This window comes from Berghia stephanieae, chromosome 2, assembly GCF_034508935.2.
Source record: "Berghia stephanieae isolate SIO BIC M18660-M18661 chromosome 2, UCSD_Bste_1.3, whole genome shotgun sequence".
Taxonomy (NCBI): Eukaryota; Metazoa; Mollusca; class Gastropoda; order Nudibranchia; family Aeolidiidae; genus Berghia; species Berghia stephanieae.
This window is the reverse complement of record NC_088361.1, coordinates 26,165,843-26,188,342: the sequence shown is the minus strand read 5'-3', so window position 1 is coordinate 26,188,342 and position 22,500 is coordinate 26,165,843. Positions and strand designations below refer to the sequence as shown.

The following is a 22,500-nucleotide window of genomic DNA, read 5'->3' as shown; positions in this document are numbered from 1 at the left end:
GTCGTTTGTTGGTCAGTGCCAGGCCATGAGTTTACAAAGGCCACAAACTGACACCGACCGTAGCCATCGTGAAGTTAGAGCCTGACACAGACCAAAACATTATGTCAAAAGTCAAGTCTTTGGCCACAAAGGAAAACAAATCGTGAGTTGTATTCATAATTCAACCAAAATAGGATCACTTGTTTCCTTGTGCACTACTAAGGGCAACTCACTAGGCGCTGTACAAACCTAAAAAATGACGTCAATCTATAAGTCCTAGCGGATTCTTGTGTCAGGCTATAAGTTAACGATGGCTACGTTACGCACCAACTAAACATTACGTCAAAGTACAAGGCGGCGGCCAACAAAAGATAACAAATCGTGAGTTGTATTCAATATATCAACTAATGGAATCACATGAAGAAAGCTAATGTATAAATGTGACGTCCCATTTAAGGAAATCTCATCTGTCATGCCACTGACAATACTCAATATTACTAGGATTGTTGAATAACTGGTCACGAAACTGCCTCAACTACTGACGCAGTCAGCCTATATCTAATCAGGTAACTATTTTCAGGTCTGAAGACCGAACGCAATTATTGGGCAAAATTTAGTATTGTGGTAATGGACAATATTTTGCGTTGGTTTCAGAGTATTTCCAACATTATAACAATGAGGCCTTAACAATTTGGGCTATCAGACCTGAATATATGAACACATCGGCCTCTCCACAATATTCGAATAAAGAAAAAATTATATTTAAATATGAAAAAAAAAATTACCAAAGGAATGTGCCCAGACTCCTTGAAATAGACAGCAATCATAGATCTTTATACAATACAACACAACATAAACTTCTGTCTCCTATGGATTTCTGTAGGTTATTCCCCTTTGTAGTAATTCGGTCAAGAAATAGAACTGTTATGAATGATATATGAGTTGTATTATGGGATAAAACACTATCTGTCAGGTCCCATAAAGATGTAAATTTAGGTTTTGTTAAAAGCAATAAACCCATAAATAACTTGGCCCTTCTTATATGAAATATAGAGGTGTCGTCAAAGAAAAATAGTGTATCAATATACAGAAGAGTGAGATAGAGTGGAGACTTTTAAGATTAGAAAAAGCATCCATAATAGAAGCTGACGTAAGGTATTATTCCGCCTTGTAATGACAAATCACAACATTTTATTTTAGCCTGAATGTTGTTACTTTATCTATTCTCTTTTTTAAAAGATAGGGTTGGGGGGTCAAAATTTCCTGTACAGCATATGTTAATTATTTTTTCCAACAAGCACAGATTTACTTGCAAATCTAAAAAATTAAAACTTTGTTTTTACAGATTGATCTACAAGTAACTTGCAAACTTTATAAAAATTACGGGCCAGTTGACTCAAATAATAAAATTTAGAAAATCTGCCAGGGCATTATCATCGGTCATAATTTGATGTTGGGAATCGCCATCTGACCGTTCTGTTGCCAGATTTATTTGCGCGAACCTACAGACTTTATTAATCGTAATGGTTCAAACGATTATTAACACTCCACACTAGTTTAATAATTAAGATAGATAAATGCTTGTTCGTAATAGCCATTATTTCTCCTCAAATATTGCGGGCCGTTCACTGGCAATGGTAAATAGTAATAGAATGAATGGAATTGACTTCACTCAGCCCTTTTTTTTTTTTTTAATAAATTTTATCTTAAAAACTATTAATATCAAAGATTACACTTACACATTTATTTTGCGTTTGTTACGATTGTCTTAGCGAGCAGAGCAGATGAGCATTTTTGATGTTTACTATAACTGGGATACGATAACATTAAACTTTGACAGAAGATGTCCTGAAACAAAGGTATAAGGAAAGAATGTTCTTTAGAATCATTATAGAGAGGCAACTGTGTTTCTTCAGACACGTCATGCGAAATGGACACTACGCGCTTGAGGCTTTGAGGGGCAAAATCCAAGGTAAACGTTCAAGGAGAAGACAACAACAGACATAGCTGAAGGACGTCACTAGAGATATGTGGAGAGATATAACTATTGAAGCCTCCGAAGCTGGTACAGGACTAGAACTCGAAGAAAAAAAAATGTGCTCTGGTCCTAAGGCCTGAGATTTCTTTAGAACGTCTTTGAAGTCCCATGCTTGTATTTTTCTGACACATTAGGAGACAGAAGTTTATGTTGTGTTGTATTGTATATAGATCTATGATTGCTGTCTATTTCAAGGAGTCTGGGCACATTCCTTTGGTAATTTTTTTTTCATATGTGACAATTCGTTTCAAAATCGTAATATGTCGGGTTTAATCTTAAAAGTAAACTTCAAATTTAAACATAAAAACCGAGACTGAGGAGATGGGGTTTTGTCTCTTCAACTACAATAAAAATATTAGATAAATAGATAAAATAAACGTTTATTTTATTCGAGTTATTTTGACTTTAAACTTCATCAACACAAAACCAGATTGCCACAGAAGGTCACATATTGAATACTACTTTACTAGTTTACTGGTAAAAAGAGAAAGCCGTTTTGTCATTTTATGGCGGCATTAGGCCAATAACTTGGATCGATAACGCAACCAAATTATGATTGACCAGTCCTGCTGTCAAAGCTGTCTTTTTATCAAATAGAAAAGAAAACTGACCCCACCGTCAAAATGTATTGAAAAGAATTGCCCAAAAACAAAACTATCTGCCAATTTCAATAGTTTAGACTGAACGAGAGAAAAAAATGGCGCAATGGTAAGTTAGAGCCCAATTTACGGGGAAGTTGTGGGTTTGAATACTGATGGAAATACGTGAATCACCATTCCAATAATCGACAGGTCGAAACGACGGCGCAATGGCAAGATACCGAGAAGTCCAGGATTTGAATATTGATGGAAACAAGTGAATTATGAATTTATCTCTTTTAACTACTTTCTGTTTTTGTTTAATGTGTCCAATATTTTGTCATGCAATGATAACAGCTTTGATAACATTTTGGTCAGAGATTTTTACTTCTTATCTCAATTTATTACCACCAATTCAATACTTTTATTTTTCGGGTTTAAGATTTGTGACAAATTGAGGGCCACTTCAATCGGTCTTTATATGAAACAAAAAGTTTAGATTTATGAAGAAAAAAAAGGGTAAACATGTGCTTTGTCAGAGGGCCGCAGTGTTGTCATCAAGAACGGACTTACAAACAAATGACATACTGATATAGTTTGTGGTATGACATCAACCTTCGGATATTTAGGTCCCTGGTTCGAGTCCCATTCTTATAATAATAATAATAATAATAATAATAATAATAATAATAATAATAATAATAATAATAATAATAATAATAATAATGAAATGTATTTATATTGCGCCCACTCCTCTCTACAATAAAGCTCTAGGCGCATAACAATAACTTCAATCCATTCAATCAATTCATTATCAAAGCAAAGTTGAATCCTAGGGGGAGAAAAAGTTCTTTACTCACATTCTCTCATCACACTCAGGTTTAAAATGAGTACCTGACCGGTATAACAGCTTTGAAATAGCACCTCGTAGGCGTCATATCTTTTCTTAAATTTTTATAGGCTCAATTGGCTTGGTACTTGGGACCCCTTTTAATCCGTTTCTTACCAATTACAGGAAAACCGTCACATTTGTAACGATACAAATAGCATTTTTCATATTCGGATTTGTTTTTATGCATAAAAAATATGAGCATATTCAGTAGACACTGTGCTAGAAGTCAAGTTAATTTTAAAAATATATAATTTGTGTTGGAAAGACTCATATAAGGGGAAGAACTTTGTCATCAAAAAAGAAATCTTTGTTAAATGTATAGAATCTTAATGTTGTTTATAGAGCTTGTTAAGCACACACAATTAATTATTATGTTTAGCATGCTTTTAGGTTTGAGTTTTAAAAAATCAACTTTTGTGTTAAATTGGCTTGACGTTGTGGGGAAAAATACTGAAAGTGGTCGGTAAGGATTGAGTTAAAGAGCTTAGAGCATATGCAGTAATTTGTGTTGGAATGACTTCTATAAAGGCAAGAACGTTGAGATCAAAATAATAGATAGTTTTGAACGTATTATTTAAAAAACAATTGTCTAAATGAATAGTCACTGAATATAATGTAAATCCACAACAAGAAAAGTGTAAAAATGTCACGCAACTATCTAGTATTTTTTCGGGGTGAACCAGACACCCAAATCTAAAATTATTCAATATTAAAAATAAAATCTATTTGATTTTTTAAAAGACAGAATTATTTATTCTGATCATTTTGACTTTTAAACCAATTTAGATCACTGGTTCATCCCAATAAAACACTTAGATTGAGACGGAAGATCACACAACGGACTATGCTTAGTAAAAATTACACGTGTAAAAATCTAAATGTGAAGGCAAATACAGCGGTTAAATCACACCAACCACAAAGTGTGAGAGGTATTAGATTAACAAGATAAAATATTTTCACTGATTCTGAGAAAAAAATAACTCTCATTATACAGATCATCGGATAAGAACTTATCTGGTAAAATTTTTCTTATTAAGTGTCGTCTTAAGCCAATTAAGCAGCGGATACGTCTGTTGGAGGATGTTTGCAAATGAATTATATCATAAACAAAGACTATAATAAACAAACAACAAAAAATGCAACAACAAAAAAACAAACAAACACACACACACACACACACACACACATATATATATATATATATATATATATATATATATATATATATATATGTATGTATGTATACACGCACAATGGCCGTCAATAACAAACTAAAGAGCACACCGGGAACCTCGAATAAATACGGCTTCATGTGAAGGAAAGCTTTACATGATGCAACGTTGAAATAATAGAATTTACCAAGGGTTTATATTATAAGATGTTATTTATATTCTAATTTTAAAAAGTCCAACGAATATCTTTTGCGTCACAACTTGTGGCAAATCAAGAATATTGCTTTTCCCCATGATTGTTGCACTGTATCATTACGCCAATATAACATTCAACAATATTTTAAAAAATATTCCATTGCTCTCTTGCAGTATTAATCTATGATATTACACATAACTAGTGTTGTGCTGCATTAATTGGATTCAATAGTATGATGTCACGTCGCCCAGCAACGGCGGCCATCGTGGTTCTAAAGAAAGAAAATCGGTCCTTTTTATTCTTCAATCTGGCTAGAACTTTTCATGTCTTGTGTGATCAGAATGTGTAAAAGTCAAAACATTATCAGATTTATAATGTTTTTTTCCCTCTGGATACGCTTTTATGCTCGTCGAGGAAATATTTCAAAAGGACGTCCGCCATTGTTCCGATAGTTTAGAGCCAGTTACTAAGTTTCCATGCGTCATTATGAGGGAAGTGACGTTACGACTGTTGCAGCGTATTGACCCCATCTTTATCATTCGATTTTAGTTTTAGCTTTTCCGTATACATAAATAATGTTAGTATTGTGCAGCATGAGTGAAGGCGTATACAATCGAGTGAGGTGGATGTGCGCAGTGCGTTAAATTTTCAGATTCGTTGAATGCAGGACACAAGTTCTGTATTACTTGATTTTAGCCTCAAATTCCAGGACTCCATCGCCCTTGGTGTGCTGACGTCATTGTCCTTGTTTACTGGAGGGAGTTCAAAGTCCTTCGTTTTGTTTTCGTGACCGGGTAGATAGCTTTGCCTTAGAGACTGTACACGGTGTAAATTTTAAAACACTTAAAATTTATTTTCATGTGTTGTATCATGCCTATAACATTGGCAAAACGAATGTTGAGAACATAATATTAATGAATCAAATGAACCTCGTGTGTAATAACAAATGATGGACAAACAAGATATATATATAATACACATTTATAAAGCGCTCATTCTCCTGTAAAACACAAGCTCTGTGCACTTTACAATATAAATTATCAATTTTGAGTGGGAAAAATGTATATATATATATATATATATATATATATATATATATATATATATATATATATATATATATACATATATATATATATATATATATATATATATATATATATATATATATATATATATATATATATATATATATAATCAGTTCAGGCAACATGTGTCTTTCTTAAAAAATTGCAACACGCAAATGCCACAAAAAGTTGCGTCATCTTTTCGATATCGACATTTTAGGTGGTGTTAAAAGATTTTATATTATTATAAAACCGTTAATATAATCACTTTGATATTTTGCAATTCTATTAATAAAGAATAGTTCTAATAGTTATAAAAATTTGAAAAAAATACCTTAAAACTTTTTTACAATACAACTAAATAAATAGTGGATATATATATATATATATATATATATATATATATATATATATATATATATATAATATCCGGTGGTCACACAAAGAAAACAACGCGCCACTATTTATTTAGTTCTATTATAAAAAAGTTTTAAGGTATTATTTTCAAATTTTTATAACTATTAGAACTATTCTTTATTAATAGAATTGCAAAATATCAAAATGATTATATTAACGGTTTTATAATAATATAAAATCTTTTAACACCACCTAAAATGTCGATATCGAAAAGATGACGCAACTTTTTGTGGCATTTGCGTGTTGCAATTTTTAAAGAAAGACACATGTTGCATGGGAAACTGTTTGCTGATAAGCCTACATAAAACGATTGGAAGAAATTCTTTTTTTTTTTGTCTGTGACCACCTTTATCGGGGAGGGAATTTCATTTTTCAACAAGATGGTGCTACAGCCAATACGAGCAAAAGAACACTAGCTTTTCTTCGAAGTAGGAATATTTATTTTACAAAGACAGACAACTGGCCGCCTCATCCACCCTGAATCCATGGATTACGAAATTTGGAATTCTTTGACCGAAGTTTATAGTGGACAAAGATCTGCATTCACAGTAAGAAACATTGAGAGAAAGGATTATTTCATGCTCGGTGGAGATAACCATTGATGAAATTTGGAAGTGCATTTCAAGTTGGAAAAAGAGATTACGCTGGGTCATTAAAGAGGACGGCGGTGATATTGATCACTTAAAGTAAATACTGTAATCGTTGGACCAAAATAGGTATGTGAGTGTGCTACATAGACGATTTCTTACATGATGAGGAGAATTATGATGAAAATAATGTTTATAGTGACATAATTAATGTTTGCTAAAAATGGCAACAAATGTTAAGATCGTCGTCATTTTACTCAAGAGTAATGTTGCGTCAATTTTCTCTGAGATTGTATTTCGGTTTTGAAAAATCATTGCATCTTTTTTGTTTCTCAATTCATATTCATATAATTTTGACAGTCTACATAGAAGTATTTGTCTTATTTGTGTTTTGAATTTGAACAAAATCTAATGGAGAGTCTCAGAGGTACAAGCCGACAAAAAGCGAGGGGAGGGGGGGGGGGGGGGTTGTGACCACCTGATAAAAGAATAAATAAAAATAATTTTTAAAAAATAATAAAAAAAAAAAAAATAAAAATAAATAAATATATATATATATATATATATATATATATATATATATATATATATATATATATATATATATATATATATATATATATCAAAATGCCTTTGTGTTTATAAAGAAAACAAGAACATCAGAATATGCTAATGGGAAAAAGTTATATTAAATACAAAACGCATTACAAGTGGTCCCAATCCAATACCAAACGTTACATAAAGGACAAATGACGTTTGTAAAGCGCTATCACATTTTCTTTCTCGACAGCCACAACACTGTTACCAGCGAAGTATTCATTTTATACCTGAATGAGAGGATATGAATGGACTCGACTTTACGTTGTTGAGAATGGCACTCAAACTTGGGACCTACCAATCCGAAGGCGAGTGTCATATCACAAGACCAGAAAGACGCACAAGTGGGAGACTAAGAGTGGAAGAGACAGAAATAAAAAGCGTGTGTGTGTGTGTGTGTGTATGTGTGTGTGAGAGAGCGAGATAGAGAGAGAGAGAGAGAGGGAGAGAAAGAGAGAGAGAGAGAGAGAGAGAAAGAGAGAGAGAGAGAGAGGGGGGGGGGCGGGGTTCAATCAATCAATCATTTGTATTCGTTTACAGTCTGAATATTTAAAGATTTATCTTGTGTGTGGTGGGGAGCATATATGGAAATGTAATTTTATGGAAATTTTCTTTGTAAACAATACCTGTTTAGAATATTGTTCAGCCTCTTCTTGATTATGTGAAATGACAGTTGGTGGGATGGAGCGGAAGCTCTTCACTGAAACTCGATTCAAATCCGGTGTATTTTGTGACGTCATCATCTTCAATTCCAGAGGCTCCTTTTCTTTCTTGGATGCCGGACGTTGTCCCGATCGTTGAGCCCATATTTTGTCTGCCTCCGTACCTAATTGTTGCAAAGAAGCAATCTCTCTTGGACTAAATGTCTCGATTAAATTCTCCTCCGTGTTTTCGGTGCTTAATATTGGAGCCTGCGCACCTGCGAGGAAAGAGGATCCGACTAATTTCGAAAAAATGTTGGAGTGATCGCTAATACTGAAAACCTTCTGCTCATTATTTTCATTGGGTTGTTGTTGTTGTTGTTGTTGTTGCTGATGATGATGCTGTCGTTGTTGATGGTGATGGGCGCTGCCGTGATGTTGTTGGTTGTAATGGTCTCGATGATGGTCGTGATGAGGATGAGGTTGTTGATGATGGTTGCTGTTGTGGTTATTTTGGTTCGTGTGGTGTCTGTGGATGAGCTGTGTTGGGTAATCCAGGTTGTCTGTGTCGGTGGAAGCTGAGTACATTCGAGGCGGGTCTCTGTCGGATTTGGATGTTGTCATGGCGCATGTTCTGTTTGTTGTAGTTTTGGTTTTAGTTGTCGTCTTCGTCATGGTTTGAGTTGCAGTCGGCGGGAGAATTTTGATGTTAGGCAATTCGATCTTGTATTCGGGTGGCGGCGATGGAGGCGCTTCGCCTTTCCGATATCTGTACTTTTCCTCTTTTGGTAGGAATGAACTTTTACTGGAGGCCTTAAATGAGACAGTGGAAACGAGTTAAATTAACACTATTGATGGAAAATGTTAATGTAATTCGACATCAATATCATTATCATCACCATCGCCATCATTACCACCACGACCAGCACCATCACCACAGCACAATCTTATCATCATCATCATCATCATCATCATCATCATCATCATCATCATCATTATCATCATCATCATCATCATCATCATCAAATTCATCATCATCATCATCATCATCATCATCATCATCATCATCATCATCATCATCATCATCATCATCAGCATCATCATCATCGTCATCATCAGCATTGTCGTCGTCGTCGTCGTCATCATCATCATCATCATCATCATCATCATCATCATCACGTATCCCTTTCTCTCCCCTCACACATCAATCTTCAGTCACCTTCACCATATCCACAACCTTCAAAACGTTAATATTACAGTTCAACATTTTATATTTATTATCAGATTTTTAAAAAACATAAACGGCAACTTTGATGATCAGCAAATCTAAGATAACTCCAATATTATGGGCAAATGTAAATGTATAGCCATCTTCCAACTGTCCCCAACAATCATAACGTACATTTACCAAAATGGAGCCATTTAATTGAAAAATGATATACTAGTACTCGTATAAAAGCCAAACTGCTCCCCTAACTGTCCAGTATTCTAAAATTATATTTTACAAGGCTTCCTTCATCAGAGCCAGTAGACCCGATAAGCCGAAATTTATCCCCGGTTTCTATAGCGTGAACCGGACAATAGCAATTGCTTGCTACCATTTTGATAAGACGCTAAAGTATCTCAAAATCATTTCCTCCAGATCTAACAGACCCAGTTACCCAATTACTGCTTGGTGGACAGGGGAGTCATTACAAAATCTCGATTTCGCCCGGGAAGGATCTCTGCCCCTTTGAATGAGAAGAGAGTGCTCTGTGAACGGAGCTATCGGGATTTTACATTATATAAATTTGCAATGTTTAATCGTTTTGCACTGCAACAGAACACATGAAACTTACTGATGGTCCAGCGAATGACATTCTTGGTCCCATCTTGCCAAGATGCGCTTCCATCATCTTCAGACATTCTGAAAGACATTTTTTTTAAAACGTAAACTTCTGTATAGCGCGTTATCTGCTTAATGTGCTCAATAGTCTCTCTCTCTCTCTCTCTCTCTCTCTCTCTCTATATATATATATATATATATATATATATATATATATATATATATATATATATATATCGTTATCTTGTTATGTAAATGAGCCATGTTACATTAATCGGCTTATGTGAAAAGGGAGGAGAGGGAGAGTAGGAGGAGGAAAAGTAGAAAAAAGTAGAAAGCGACGAAGTTGGGATTAATATTTATTTTTAATGTTGTTATTGAAAAGATGTCTTTTTGTGTTGGCTGTCATACCTGGCGTGTATGTGATTGGAGATTATTGAATCCAATTCTGATTCGCAAAATAGTCGTAACTATCTCATACGTTTAACGCTCACAACATATTTGGTACGAGAAGATCAAGCTGGTAAACTGTAAACATCAAATACACAATGTTATGGCGTCAACTCGTAGCCTTCGTTGACTTATAGATAGTATGCAGATGACGTCACTCAGGCCTTTGTTATTGTTTTTGCCATCCGCGTTTGTGAGTTGTTCTCACTAAACTGTATTAACCAGACTATAAAAGTTCATGGTTACACAAATTTTGTGTGTTGGTCCGTTATACTTCCGGATGGCAATGTTGTGAACTCCTTGGCCAAGCGCATTCTATCTATAGATAGAACGAAGATGACGTCACTTCGGTCTTTTTGTTGTTAATGTTTTTTGTCATCCATGTTTATGAGTAATTCTCACTAAAATGTATTAACCAGTCTGTAAACGATCAAGGTTACACATAGTTTGGTATGTTGGTCCGTTATATTTCCGGATGGCAATGTTGTGAGTTTCTTAGACAAGCGCACAGCCACACTCAATTGTAACCTTGATCGTTTATAGATAGGATGAAGTTGACGTCACTCGAGTCTTTGTTATTGTTTTTTTTTTTTGCCATCGGCGTTTATGAGTAATTCTCACTACACTGTATCAACCAGACTATAAAAGTTCATGGTTACACATAGTTCTGCGTGTTGGCCCGTTATACTTCCGGATGGCAATGTTTTGAGCTTCTTCGCCAAGCGCATACTATCTATAGTCTGGTTATTACAATTTAGTGAGAATTACTAATAAACATGGATGACAAAAAACATTTACATTGCTTTCTTTTGTTGTCATAGTCTTGTCTCATGAGGTATTTTTCTGGTCAATGTCTGGCGATGAGATTATGATAAGGCTAGACGATCTATTTGTAGTACACCGCATCAGACTGGCATTTTGTCGGAGTAACAAGAATGACAAATAGATGAATTTAAAGTTAAAATGATCAGGTTTATAAAATTTTGGGTTTAGACATTTTATATAACTATAGTGATCTACTTAATGAAACACACAAACAGAAGCCAAATTTCATCTTTATTTTATCTTCGACATAATACTGTTTTTAGACTGTGAGTCACATTTGTGACTCATAGCCTAAAAATTGTATTACCTCCGGAAACCTTAGATACTAAGAACTGAATTGATAGTCAGAATTCTGAAGCTTGGGTTATATTTAAACTGCTCTGTTGAGGACCAAAGATATAGATAGTATGCGCTTGGCTAAGAAGTTCACAACATTGCCATCCGGAATTATAACGGACCAACACACAAAACTATGTGTAACCTTAAACTATTATAGTCTGGTTAATACAGTTTAGTGAGAATTACTCATAAACGCGGATGGCAAAAAAACAAACAATAATAAATGCTGGAGTGACGTCAACTTCGAACTATCTGTAGTTGGTTAAAGTGAGAAAAACTACAATCTGACATTCCTGGTCATTTTAACTCATAAATCACTTTTTGTCATCTGAGTCACACCGACGTAATACTATTTTGAGCAGTGGGTCACATTTAAACATTTATAAGTAAGAAGCTCAGAACATTGCCATCCGGAAATATAACGGACCAACAACACACAAAACTATGTGTCACCGTGAACTTTTATAGCCTGGTTAATACAGTTTAGTGAGAATTACTCATAAACGCGGATGGCAAAAAGCAATAACAAAGACCTGAGTGACATCAACTTCATACTATCAAGAGATAGAATAAAGTTAAAGTCACACAGGTCTTTGTTATTGTTTTCTGCCATCCACGTTTATGAGTAATTTTCATTTAACTGTATTATCCAGACAATAAAAGTTCATGGTCATACAGAGTTTTGTGTGTTGGTCCTTCAAACGTACGGATGGCAATGTTGTGAGCTCCATAACAAAGCGGATACTATCTATTAATAGTTCGAAGTTGACGTCACTCAGGTCTTTGTTATTGCTTTTTTGCCATCCGCATTTATGAATAATTCTCACTAAACTGTATTAACCTGACTATAAGCGATCATGGTTACAAACAGTTTGTGTGTTGGCCCGTTATACTTCCGGATGGCAATGTAGTGAGCTTCTTAGCCAAGCGCATACTATCTATATAAGTTTCGATGATTTACCTTGGTTCTCAGCTTGTCGTGCATACTCCAGAGGTGTGTACCCGTCCACGTCCGTCACAAACGGATTGACACCCAATTTCAACAACGTCTCTGCAGCTTTGGCATGTCCCATGGCGGCTGCCCAATGTAACGGCGTTCTGTGTGGGATTTGAAACACACATTGCAAGATAGACGACAACAATCAAGTCAAATAGGTTAACAAACAACCAGAAAAACATGAATCAACGAAAATTAGCCAGAAATTTAGGTTTAATTATAAGTGATTATAAAAGACTTTATAGATAGAACGAAGTTGACGTCACTCACCTCTTTGTTATTGGGGTTTGTTTTTTTTGGCCATCCATGGTTATGAGTAATTCTCACTAAACTGTATTAAAAATATGTGCTTGGCTAAGAAGCTCACAACATTGCCATCCGGAACTATAACGGACCAACACACAAAACTATGTGTGACATTGAACGTTTATAGTCTGGTTAAAACAGTTTAATGAAAAATACTAATAAACGTGGATGGCAAAAATCAATAACAAAGACCTGAGTGATGTCATCTTCGTTCTATCTATTAACCAGACTATAAACGTTAATGTGAGTCTCTTAGCCAAGGGCACATCATCTAATGGGAATACTTTTCAAAAACCACAACAGAATGAGATCCATTTTCACATTCTCTATTCATCTTTATTCATTATACCCATTTTGAGGACAGTCTGTGGCTCTTTGTCGTGGTAAACTAGTCGTCAAAAAAATGAATATAGATCTACTGTATAACTAAAATAACAAGGAATGTGAAATTTTCCTTTTGCCGGTTTAAGATAATAAATTAATTTTCATCAATAAAAACCTAACCAAAGTCTCATATTTATTTCTGTAACTTCAACTTTTAGCGTATGAAACACCGCTTTGAGAAGATAGGGCACAGTCTAAAACTATTAATGCCTGGTATAATAATATACGATCAAGTATAACTGGATGAAAACAACTAAGTCATGTTAGTTAATTTAAGTGAATCTATTATTCAAAAACAAAGATTACAAATAATATTTGTTTAAAATACATCATTTTGAGGTCAAACAGTCCATATTCTACAAGACAGGGTAGTTCCAATAACTCAAAGGCGGAGTTCTTCCCTTATTAATGTTATGCGTTTATTTAAAATACTCGTTTCATCCGCCAGCCGGATATGTCTTACCAACACACAAAACTATGTGTGACCTTAAATATTTATTATAATCTGATTGATAGCATTTAGTGAATATTAATCATTAAATTGACTATTTAAAGCCAACAAAATGCTGAGTGACGTCAATTCTATTCCTTCTATAAGCAAAGGATTTGTATAGGTCCCGGCTGCTGTCGAGATGTTTATCTGATTCAAATTATCGAAAATGGGGAACGGAGTCTTTAAGATCTTGAGAAAAGTAATTTACAATATACTGTTTTCCTTTCCAAAGGGTAGAACTCAATTGTCATTTTAGAGTCCGTTTGTCCGTTTAAAGCTACACAAAAGTCGAGATAAACTCCAGTTCTGTGGGCTTTATTTATTGCATACAAAACAAGTATGGTGACCGAGGGAAGAAAACGATATTAAAAGATTTTTTTTACAACCAAAAATTAGAAATTTGACCCACGGCCTCAAGCTGGAGAAGATAAGAGATGTCAAAAAATAAATCTAAAGTTAAAATAATTAGAAATTAGAATCTTTAGTATTATGAAGTTAAAAGAAACTTGAATCAATCTTGCCAAAAAAGAGTACAAATTAAACCCAATTTTCATATATTTGATTGTAAATTAAATCGTGACAATTCAGTCCACCTCGACATGATACCGTTTTGAGGTCGTTGGTCACAAAAAAAATGACTTTATCTTTAACCAGATACCTGCAGTACCCTGGAAAATTATGTATTTAAAATTGACCAGAAATCGCATCCTTCAAATATCTATCGATTTAAATGACTCCCCGTCTTGGCTAAAACACTCAAACATGAGACTTCAAGGAAAACTTCGCGAAGTCCCAGGTTTGAGAGTTTTAGCCAAGGTGAGGGTCATTTAAATCGATCGATGTTTGAAGGACAATTTTTATGGCCAAATTCATAATTACATGTTTTTCCAGAGTACGACAGTTAACTGGTTATAATATCAATAGTTTTGGCTACCTTTCGTCTGGATCTTCAATCTCCAAGTCAATGTTTTCGCAATGTGAGAGGATGGTCAGGATATTGGCGGAGCCTGCGGCAGCAGCGTAGTGTGCCGGGGATTTTCCACTCTGGTCAAGGTCATTGACAATTTCCAATCCTTCTGGTAGGCTTGTGAGACGATGGACACACTGGAAACTGCCATTCTTGTAAATGAATGAATGAATGAATGAATACATAAATTTATAACGCCCATTAGCCACACTCTATATATCAGCACAATTTAGATGGTAGCCCACTGTTATGACTCATTAACACCAAAATCAAATGAGAGGCAGTGCTGGACTCGTTTTTACCAAAAGAAAAACACACCGCCAAGATACAAAGCATGGCTATCTTGAGAACATGCCGACTAGTGAAAATAGGGGCCCTCTAGATTCTGAATCTAGTCAATTAAATTTTGGCCTACATGATTGAAAACGTTGATGTTTCTCCTAGTGTTGCAATATAAATCTGAATGTCATTTTGAAAAAACATTATAGTGAATGTCCATACAACTGGAAGGCCGCTTGACATGCCTTTTAGGCAATACTTGAGATGGCAATGATGGGTGACGGCACTAAGTCATGCGACAAATAAAGCAAGAGATTGTTCTGGCTTTTTATAGCATGAAATTAGCAGTGGGGGATATCATTGTATTATTTACCTTTTCCGGAGAAACTACTCTACTTTTGGTAACAACACGTGGCGACAAATACCCTAAGTTTTGTAAACAATGAGAGATTTGTGCTGAATCTTGCCGGATATTCTTAATTCTTTATCGGATTTGCCGTAAAATTGGCCATAATGTGAGTAGTGAAGAATATAGTGGTCTAATGTCAATACACAGGTCTATGTGAAAGACAAGAGACAATTACATGTATTTTGTCATATAAACAAATGGACTTTGTTGATTTCCGTTTCATTCCTGTTTCATCTAATCACAAAGAGTTGTCAGCTGAAATTGAGATTAATTCGGTCTTGTGGGGAAAACCTCGTACCTGTGCTGCCCAATGCAAGGGCAATTTTCCATCGATATCCCTGGCAAATACGTTCGCCTTTCTCTGGATGAGCTGCATGAGATGATCCGGTCGGTCATGGAACGCCGCCCAATGGACTGCTGTCATCATCTGTATGGACAAGGAGAAATAAATGTAATAAGGGGAGATTTATAAATCGTTTGCAAAAGGAATCTAAATGTCACATAAAAATTAGTCTTGAACAAAGAAGAAGAAGAACAGCCTAAAAAAACGAACAAAATACTCGACGTTAAATGCTCTAATACTCGGAACTTTTTGGCTCAAAACCTCAGTCGACAACAAAAAACCAAATTAAACGATAAAACTTCACATAAACTCTATTCGAATTTCTGGTTTATTCATATTTGTTTATTACTTCTTACAGTCCACAGCTTCTGACTCGTTTTAATCCTCTTCGCTCCTTGTGGAACATAAGGCCGTCTGTTTCTGTCCTTGACTTTTAGTAGCTTAGAATTCCCATATGAAACAGAATTTAACAGTCTGTTGTGGTGAATCCTTTTGAGAATTGACCAAATACTCGTATTACTTTATGTCATTGAAATTCGTCAGAGTTACAGTCTTCCCGGCCCAGTCAGTGAAATTCTGTGTCCGTCTGCCCCTCTTTTTTCAACCATTCTCTCAATTATTTTCTCAAAGATCTTGTGGGGATTTATTTATCAACACTAGAAAATTTTATAACATGAGACAAAACTGACCCCGGGATCAAGTCTATATATTATATCTCTAAAATTTCAATTTAAAAAGATATAAGACTTTTTTTAAATTTTTATTTCATTTGTTCATCTTTATTTTTCATAAAGCGTTTTATTTCAGAACATCACAATGAAAATCGTCTACAGAAGTGGGCTGAGAAAATAGGACTGCACAAAGTTCCCAAATCGCTTTTTTTAATTTTTATTTTTTTTTTAGGAAGCCCTCTATTGATGCTCACAACGAGTTCACATTGGGGCTGCGTGGGGTATAGATAGCTGTTGTAGCAAATTAAGGAAGATTTCTTATAAGGTATTATCTGAGATCGGAGAATGCCTTTTCTTGCTTTCACTTTTGTTGTCCAAACAAAATCGGATAAAATACAAATCGATAACCTGATTGGCAAAATAAATTTGAAAGGTAAAATAGCACAATAAACTTTCGAAATGCTATTATATCATGTTTTATTGAGAATTTACCTCATTATCAGGTTGGTTGATTTCATTGATGGAGAGACTGTTCAACAGAATGGACAATGTGCTGAAAATAAATTGTACAAGAGTTAGATCTACATGATTATCTTTGCAAATACAAATCACGTTGTTATTAACTGGACATTTGATTGTTTTGATAAGCTTTAATAAAGATAAGAAATGTAAATAGTACATTGGCATTTTTGTAAGTATGTTTTACTTGTATGCCGTTATCTAAATAGGCCTCTCTGATTTAATATAGCTTGCGTATCTCTCTTTATCGTTAGAGCAAGAAACGTAACCCCAGCTACTCATTACGCTCTTCTGTATTACGGCTGTTGCCTCCCCTTGAAAATAACAAATTCCCGTATAGATAGTATGCAGATGACGTCACTCAGGCCTTTGTTATTGTTTTTGCCATCCGCGTTTGTGAGTTGTTCTCACTAAACTGTATTAACCAGACTATAAAAGTTCATGGTTACACAGAGTTTGTGTGTTGGTCCGTTATACTTCCGGATGGCAATGTTGTGAACTCCTTGGCCAAGCGCATTCTATCTATTGAAATGAATAAATAAAACAAAGAAACAAATCCCATTATTTATCTTCAGGGGAGAATTCTATTCTTACTGGTTAGAAATCGGAATTAAGTTTTGTTTTGTCTTAGTTTGGGTTTTTGTTTTGTTTTGTTTGTTTGTTTTTGTTTTGTTTTGTTTTTTGTTTTTTTTTCTTTGCTTATGAAAACGAGACTCCGACAGTGGGGCTTGAATTCAGGTCATGTCGGTTAAGTGACAGTACCTGATCCATCGGTCATCCCCCCCCCCCCCCCCCCCCCCCCCAACCCCAACCCCACTATTTGAATTATATCAATTAATTCATGAATTCCTTCATTCGTTCGTCCATTTGTCTCTTTCTTTTTTTTTTTGCATTTTCAAAATGCATTTGGTATATTGATTGATTCATTTATTTATCTATTTATCTTTTTCATAAGTTATTATGACATCAATTTATTATAAGATATCAAACCTTACTTGGTGTCACTGTGATAGGTGGCTGCGTGTAGTGGGGCACGTCCGGCGTTGTCACAGATATTCCTCTTCGCTCCATGGTGCAACAAACACACGACTCCTTCATGCCAACCCTGGGTCAGATGAAGGACGATAATAAAATTTATCCAATCTTCCGAAAACGGTATTTCGTCGGATTAAAACTGAATTAACTCTTTCCTTACCGATCCTTTTCACTATTTTCCCAAAATGGCACAGGCTTACCCAGTAGAAAAAATGATTTTTTAAACTCAAACAAGCTCTCTACAAAACAATTTTATCTTCTTATTAATTAAACAAAGATCATTCTTTAAAGTTTGTGATGTACAAAATAAATCTGAATAATAAAAATGTATATTGTGTTATAACAAATATGACGATTTTGCTGCAGGTGGTAAGGAGAGGGTTAGGGTGATCAAAAACATCAAATTTAAGTTCTTCATATCGTAAGTAACTCTCAAACCTGGAACTTCCTTGAAGTTAAAAGCTCTCAAACCGAGGAGGATTTTGATTTTTTTGACAAATGTGTGAAGTTAGTTGTCTATCAAATGAGCTATTGGGACTCCCTTTTAAAACAAAAGATGCATAGAATATCGATTGACATACCTGGTAGGCGGCTACCGATAAGCAAGTCCTTCCAATATTGTCCTGAGCGTCAATGTCAGCCCCCATTGAAATCAACTGTTTAACCGACTTCAACTGCTGGCTTTGGACTGCCTGAGCAAGGGGAGTCAATCCTGTTATTTAATAAAAGATATAAAACGATTAAATTACCCACATTTTCTTCTACTGGCAGCAGCAGCAGCAGCAGCAGCAGCAGCTTCTAACGGTGCTCACACTATTATGTTATGATGATCGACCCAAGATGCAAATTCCGTACCGCACTCGTGCACCGTCGCAAACCCGCCAGGAAGCTTCGTCACAATGCACAGTTCGTCCAGATGCTCTGCGGTATCGGGTTCGTTATCACAACGGGTACATGTTGGACACAGGTGGCAAGTCCCCACTGATGTAGTGAGCTGCTGGAAAAACGCCCTTTTTGTTGTGGTGTTGAGGCACCTGTCTCATAAGCAAAGGTTCCGGAACCTCCTGATTATCGATAGTTATAAGGTCTTAAGTTCGATCCCCACGTCAGGAAGGCAAATAGTTTGGAGATTATTTGGTCTCTATTTTTCTTTTCGTTTTGTCTGGTACTGTATTGCCCATCTTTTTTTTATTATTCCACTCCTGTAAGAGGTGGGGGGGGGGGGGCGCTGGTGAAGGGTACAGGGCGGGAACGAAAGAGGAGTAAATGAAACAATATTTTTCTTGAAGTCTGTGATATATCTTTTAGAAAATCGATCTTTTATATAGGGCAATAATAACAAGTGTGCTCAAATCCCTTTACAAGATGTCCTAAGCCAAACAGCAACAATTAACAAGTCAAGATATGACTTTTTTTTGTTTACGACTGAGGCATCGCTGTTATCGGCCAGATACTCATTTTACCCCCTCGTGTGGTGAAAGAATGAGAGTAAAGAGCCTTTTCCACAGACTCAACTTTGTGTCGCCCTGAGTGGAACTTGAACCGGGGACCTGCCGATTCAAAGTTAGTTGTATTTCAGAAGAACACAAAGCAACACAAACAGAGAAAGAGCGAGATGGCCTATTGGATACGGCATTTTATTTCCACTTGGAAGAACCGGGCTCCAGCCGCAAATAAATGCAGGTCGCTACTGACCCAATCGTTGTTACTGAATGGATAAACTGTAGTACTCTACAAAAACCCATATTTAAACATTTGGCCAGAAAATTCGTCCTTCAATTATCGATCGATTTAAATGACCCTCATCTTGGCAAAAACTCTCAAACCTGGGACTTCCCGAAGTCATCATCGCTAAAATCGCTGTTTCAAATTATTAACACACAAATATTTAATTAAGAAAAGTGAGTGGAGCAGGCACTTATGTTGGTAACAACAAGATATGAAGTGAGTAGAAAAGTGCCAGAAGACAATAGAGAATAAAAATTTTTCGCGGCGGTGGTGGGGTTTGAACCTGCGACCTTATTGGTACGACAACTCCGCCTTTTTATTCTCTATTGTCTTCTGGCACTTTTCTACTCACTTCATATCTTGTTGTTACCAACATAAGTGCCTGCTCCACTCACTTTTCTGAATTAAAAATTCACCCCATACACCGGAGCATACTCAATGTCTCAATCGTTTCTATGTTATATTTTGTGTTGAGAATATTGGCTATTAAGCTTAACTGCTGGTCAAAATACTTCGCGATGGTGGTGGGCGAACGAATCGGCGGTCCCAGAAGTGGGTGAGAGAGGGATCTAGAAATGACTTGGGTTTGAAACGAATATTTAGTGTTCGTGGATAGCTCACACGGTAGAGCCACGCTCTCACCTGCCAGGCGGAGTTGTCGTACCAATAAGGTCGCAGGTTCAAACCCCACCACCGCCGCAAAAAAATTTTATTCTCTATTGTCTTCTGGCACTTTTCTACTCACTTCATATCTTGTTGTTACCAACATAAGTGCCTGCTCCACTCACTTTTCTGAATTAAAAATTCACCCCATACACCGGAGCATACTCAATGTCTCAATCGTTTCTATGTTATATGTTTGTGTTGAGAATATTGGCTATTAAGCTTAACTGCTGGTCAAAATACTTCGCGATTGTGGTGGGCGAACGAATCGGCGGTCCCAGAAGTGGGTGAGAGAGGGATCTAGAAATGACTTGGGTTTGAAACGAATATTTAGTGTTCGTGGATAGCTCACACGGTAGAGCCACGCTCTCACCTGCCAGGCGGAGTTGTCGTACCAATAAGGTCGCAGGTTCAAACCCCACCACCGCCGCGAAAAATTTTATTCTCTATTGTCTTCTGGCACTTTTCTACTCACTTCATATCTTGTTGTTAACACACAAATATGTATCATGGTTAACATTTGTATTAAAATTTTCTCTATCAACATTCGTTTGATATGTCCACTTTAATACATTTGAGACTTAGACCCCACAATTAATTGAATATACATTCTGTTAAAATTTACTTTAAAATCCCTTTTTTGGTACCGATTTGAGACCATAGGTCACAGTTGGGTTCTCGAAAACAAACAAAAACAAAAGAAAAACAAAAAAACAAATTGAGGTTTTATATAGAGCCATATCCACTAAACGTACCGAAAGCGCTTAACAAGGGGGCCCAAGCCAACAGCAATAATTAACATATTAAATGAGAAATGACGCTTTATTTTCCATCAGAGACAATACTGTTAACTGTCAGGTACTCATTTTACACCTGAGTACGGTGAAAGAATGTGAGCAAAGATCCTTTTCTAAGGACTTAACTATGCGCCGCTCAGAGCGGGACCCGAACCCAGGACCTTCCGATCTGAAGGCGAGTGGCATACAACAAGACCACATAGGTTCTCTTTTTATTTTCTCTGGGGTTTTTTTCTGGACCTAAAGCAAGACTAACGTATTTCTCATGGCAGCCAATTGGCACAAGTACAGGATGACAATAGTAAGAATCGATTTCCACACGGACAATGGCTATAAAGATCGATCACTCCTAAACACCACTATGAATAATATCTTGATTGAAGAGAAAGCCCGTATAAAGCATCCTGATGAAGCATACGAAATAAAAATATAAACATTAATATTGAGCATTTCCATGGATTTACCGTGCTCAATGCGCTTCACAATGTTTCATTTAAACCTCCCCCGGGTCATCTGGAATCATAATAATATTATTTACCAGACGCCGTCGTCCATCGTTTGCAATAATGCCTCGCTGCCTATAATCAGGTATTTTTTTACACTTGAGTTGAGTGAGGTAATGTGTGCACAAGGCCTTACCTAGGAAGACAATGCCGATCTAACCGAATTTTTTTACGATCACTGCCACCCATCGTGTCACTGACTACGCTTGATCTTGCTTGAATTAGTGTGACAAGGCGAGGCACCGTACTTGTGAGCCACCGAGCCACCAAATGTTAACAAGATCATTAATTCAGGTAATCATTCACACCTGAGTCGAGATGGTTACCTTACCCAAGGAGACAACGTCGATCCCAGAATTTTTCACTATCACTGCCACCCATCCGGTCACTGACCACATTTGACATTGCTTGACTCTTGTGACAAGGCGAAACGCCGCACTAGACCGAGCCACAAAATGTTTAAAAGATTTGGCCACAAAATTATTAATTCAAATATCAGATCGATTTAGATAACCGCCAACGAATCGATAGGTTTCAATTGTGGCCTAATGGCACGACTGTCGCCTTCGGACCGGAAGGTCCAGGGTTTGGAGATCCGCTCTGACCGGCTCATTGAGACCTTGGAAAGGGCTCTTTACTCACATCCTCTCACCATACTCAGGTGTAAATTGAGTACCTGGCCGTTGTCTTTGTCGGAAAAAAAATGTAATATCGACTAACAGGCGTCATTCTCTTCCTATATGTTACGTTATGCTTTTTGCTAGTGAACCGCTTTGAGCACGTTTATTGGATATTATTATTAT

General features: G+C 36.1%; 1 protein-coding gene across 3 annotated transcripts in view; it reads right to left on the bottom strand.

Moving 5' to 3' along the window:
* LOC144964581 (uncharacterized) overlaps positions 1-22,500 on the bottom strand; it is a 37,256-nt gene that overhangs the window by 5,141 nt on the left and 9,615 nt on the right. For all 3 annotated transcript variants that reach the window (XM_078899013.1, XM_078899015.1, XM_078899014.1), the window contains exons 4-11: positions 18,588-18,718; positions 17,967-18,076; positions 16,945-17,005; positions 15,737-15,865; positions 14,718-14,902; positions 12,565-12,701; positions 10,003-10,070; positions 8,150-8,977 (exon numbers count right to left, since the gene is read on the bottom strand). In XM_078899013.1, coding sequence (XP_078755139.1) covers positions 8,150-8,977; positions 10,003-10,070; positions 12,565-12,701; positions 14,718-14,902; positions 15,737-15,865; positions 16,945-17,005; positions 17,967-18,076; positions 18,588-18,718 — 1,649 coding nt within the window. The remainder of the gene's footprint in view (positions 1-8,149; positions 8,978-10,002; positions 10,071-12,564; positions 12,702-14,717; positions 14,903-15,736; positions 15,866-16,944; positions 17,006-17,966; positions 18,077-18,587; positions 18,719-22,500) is intronic.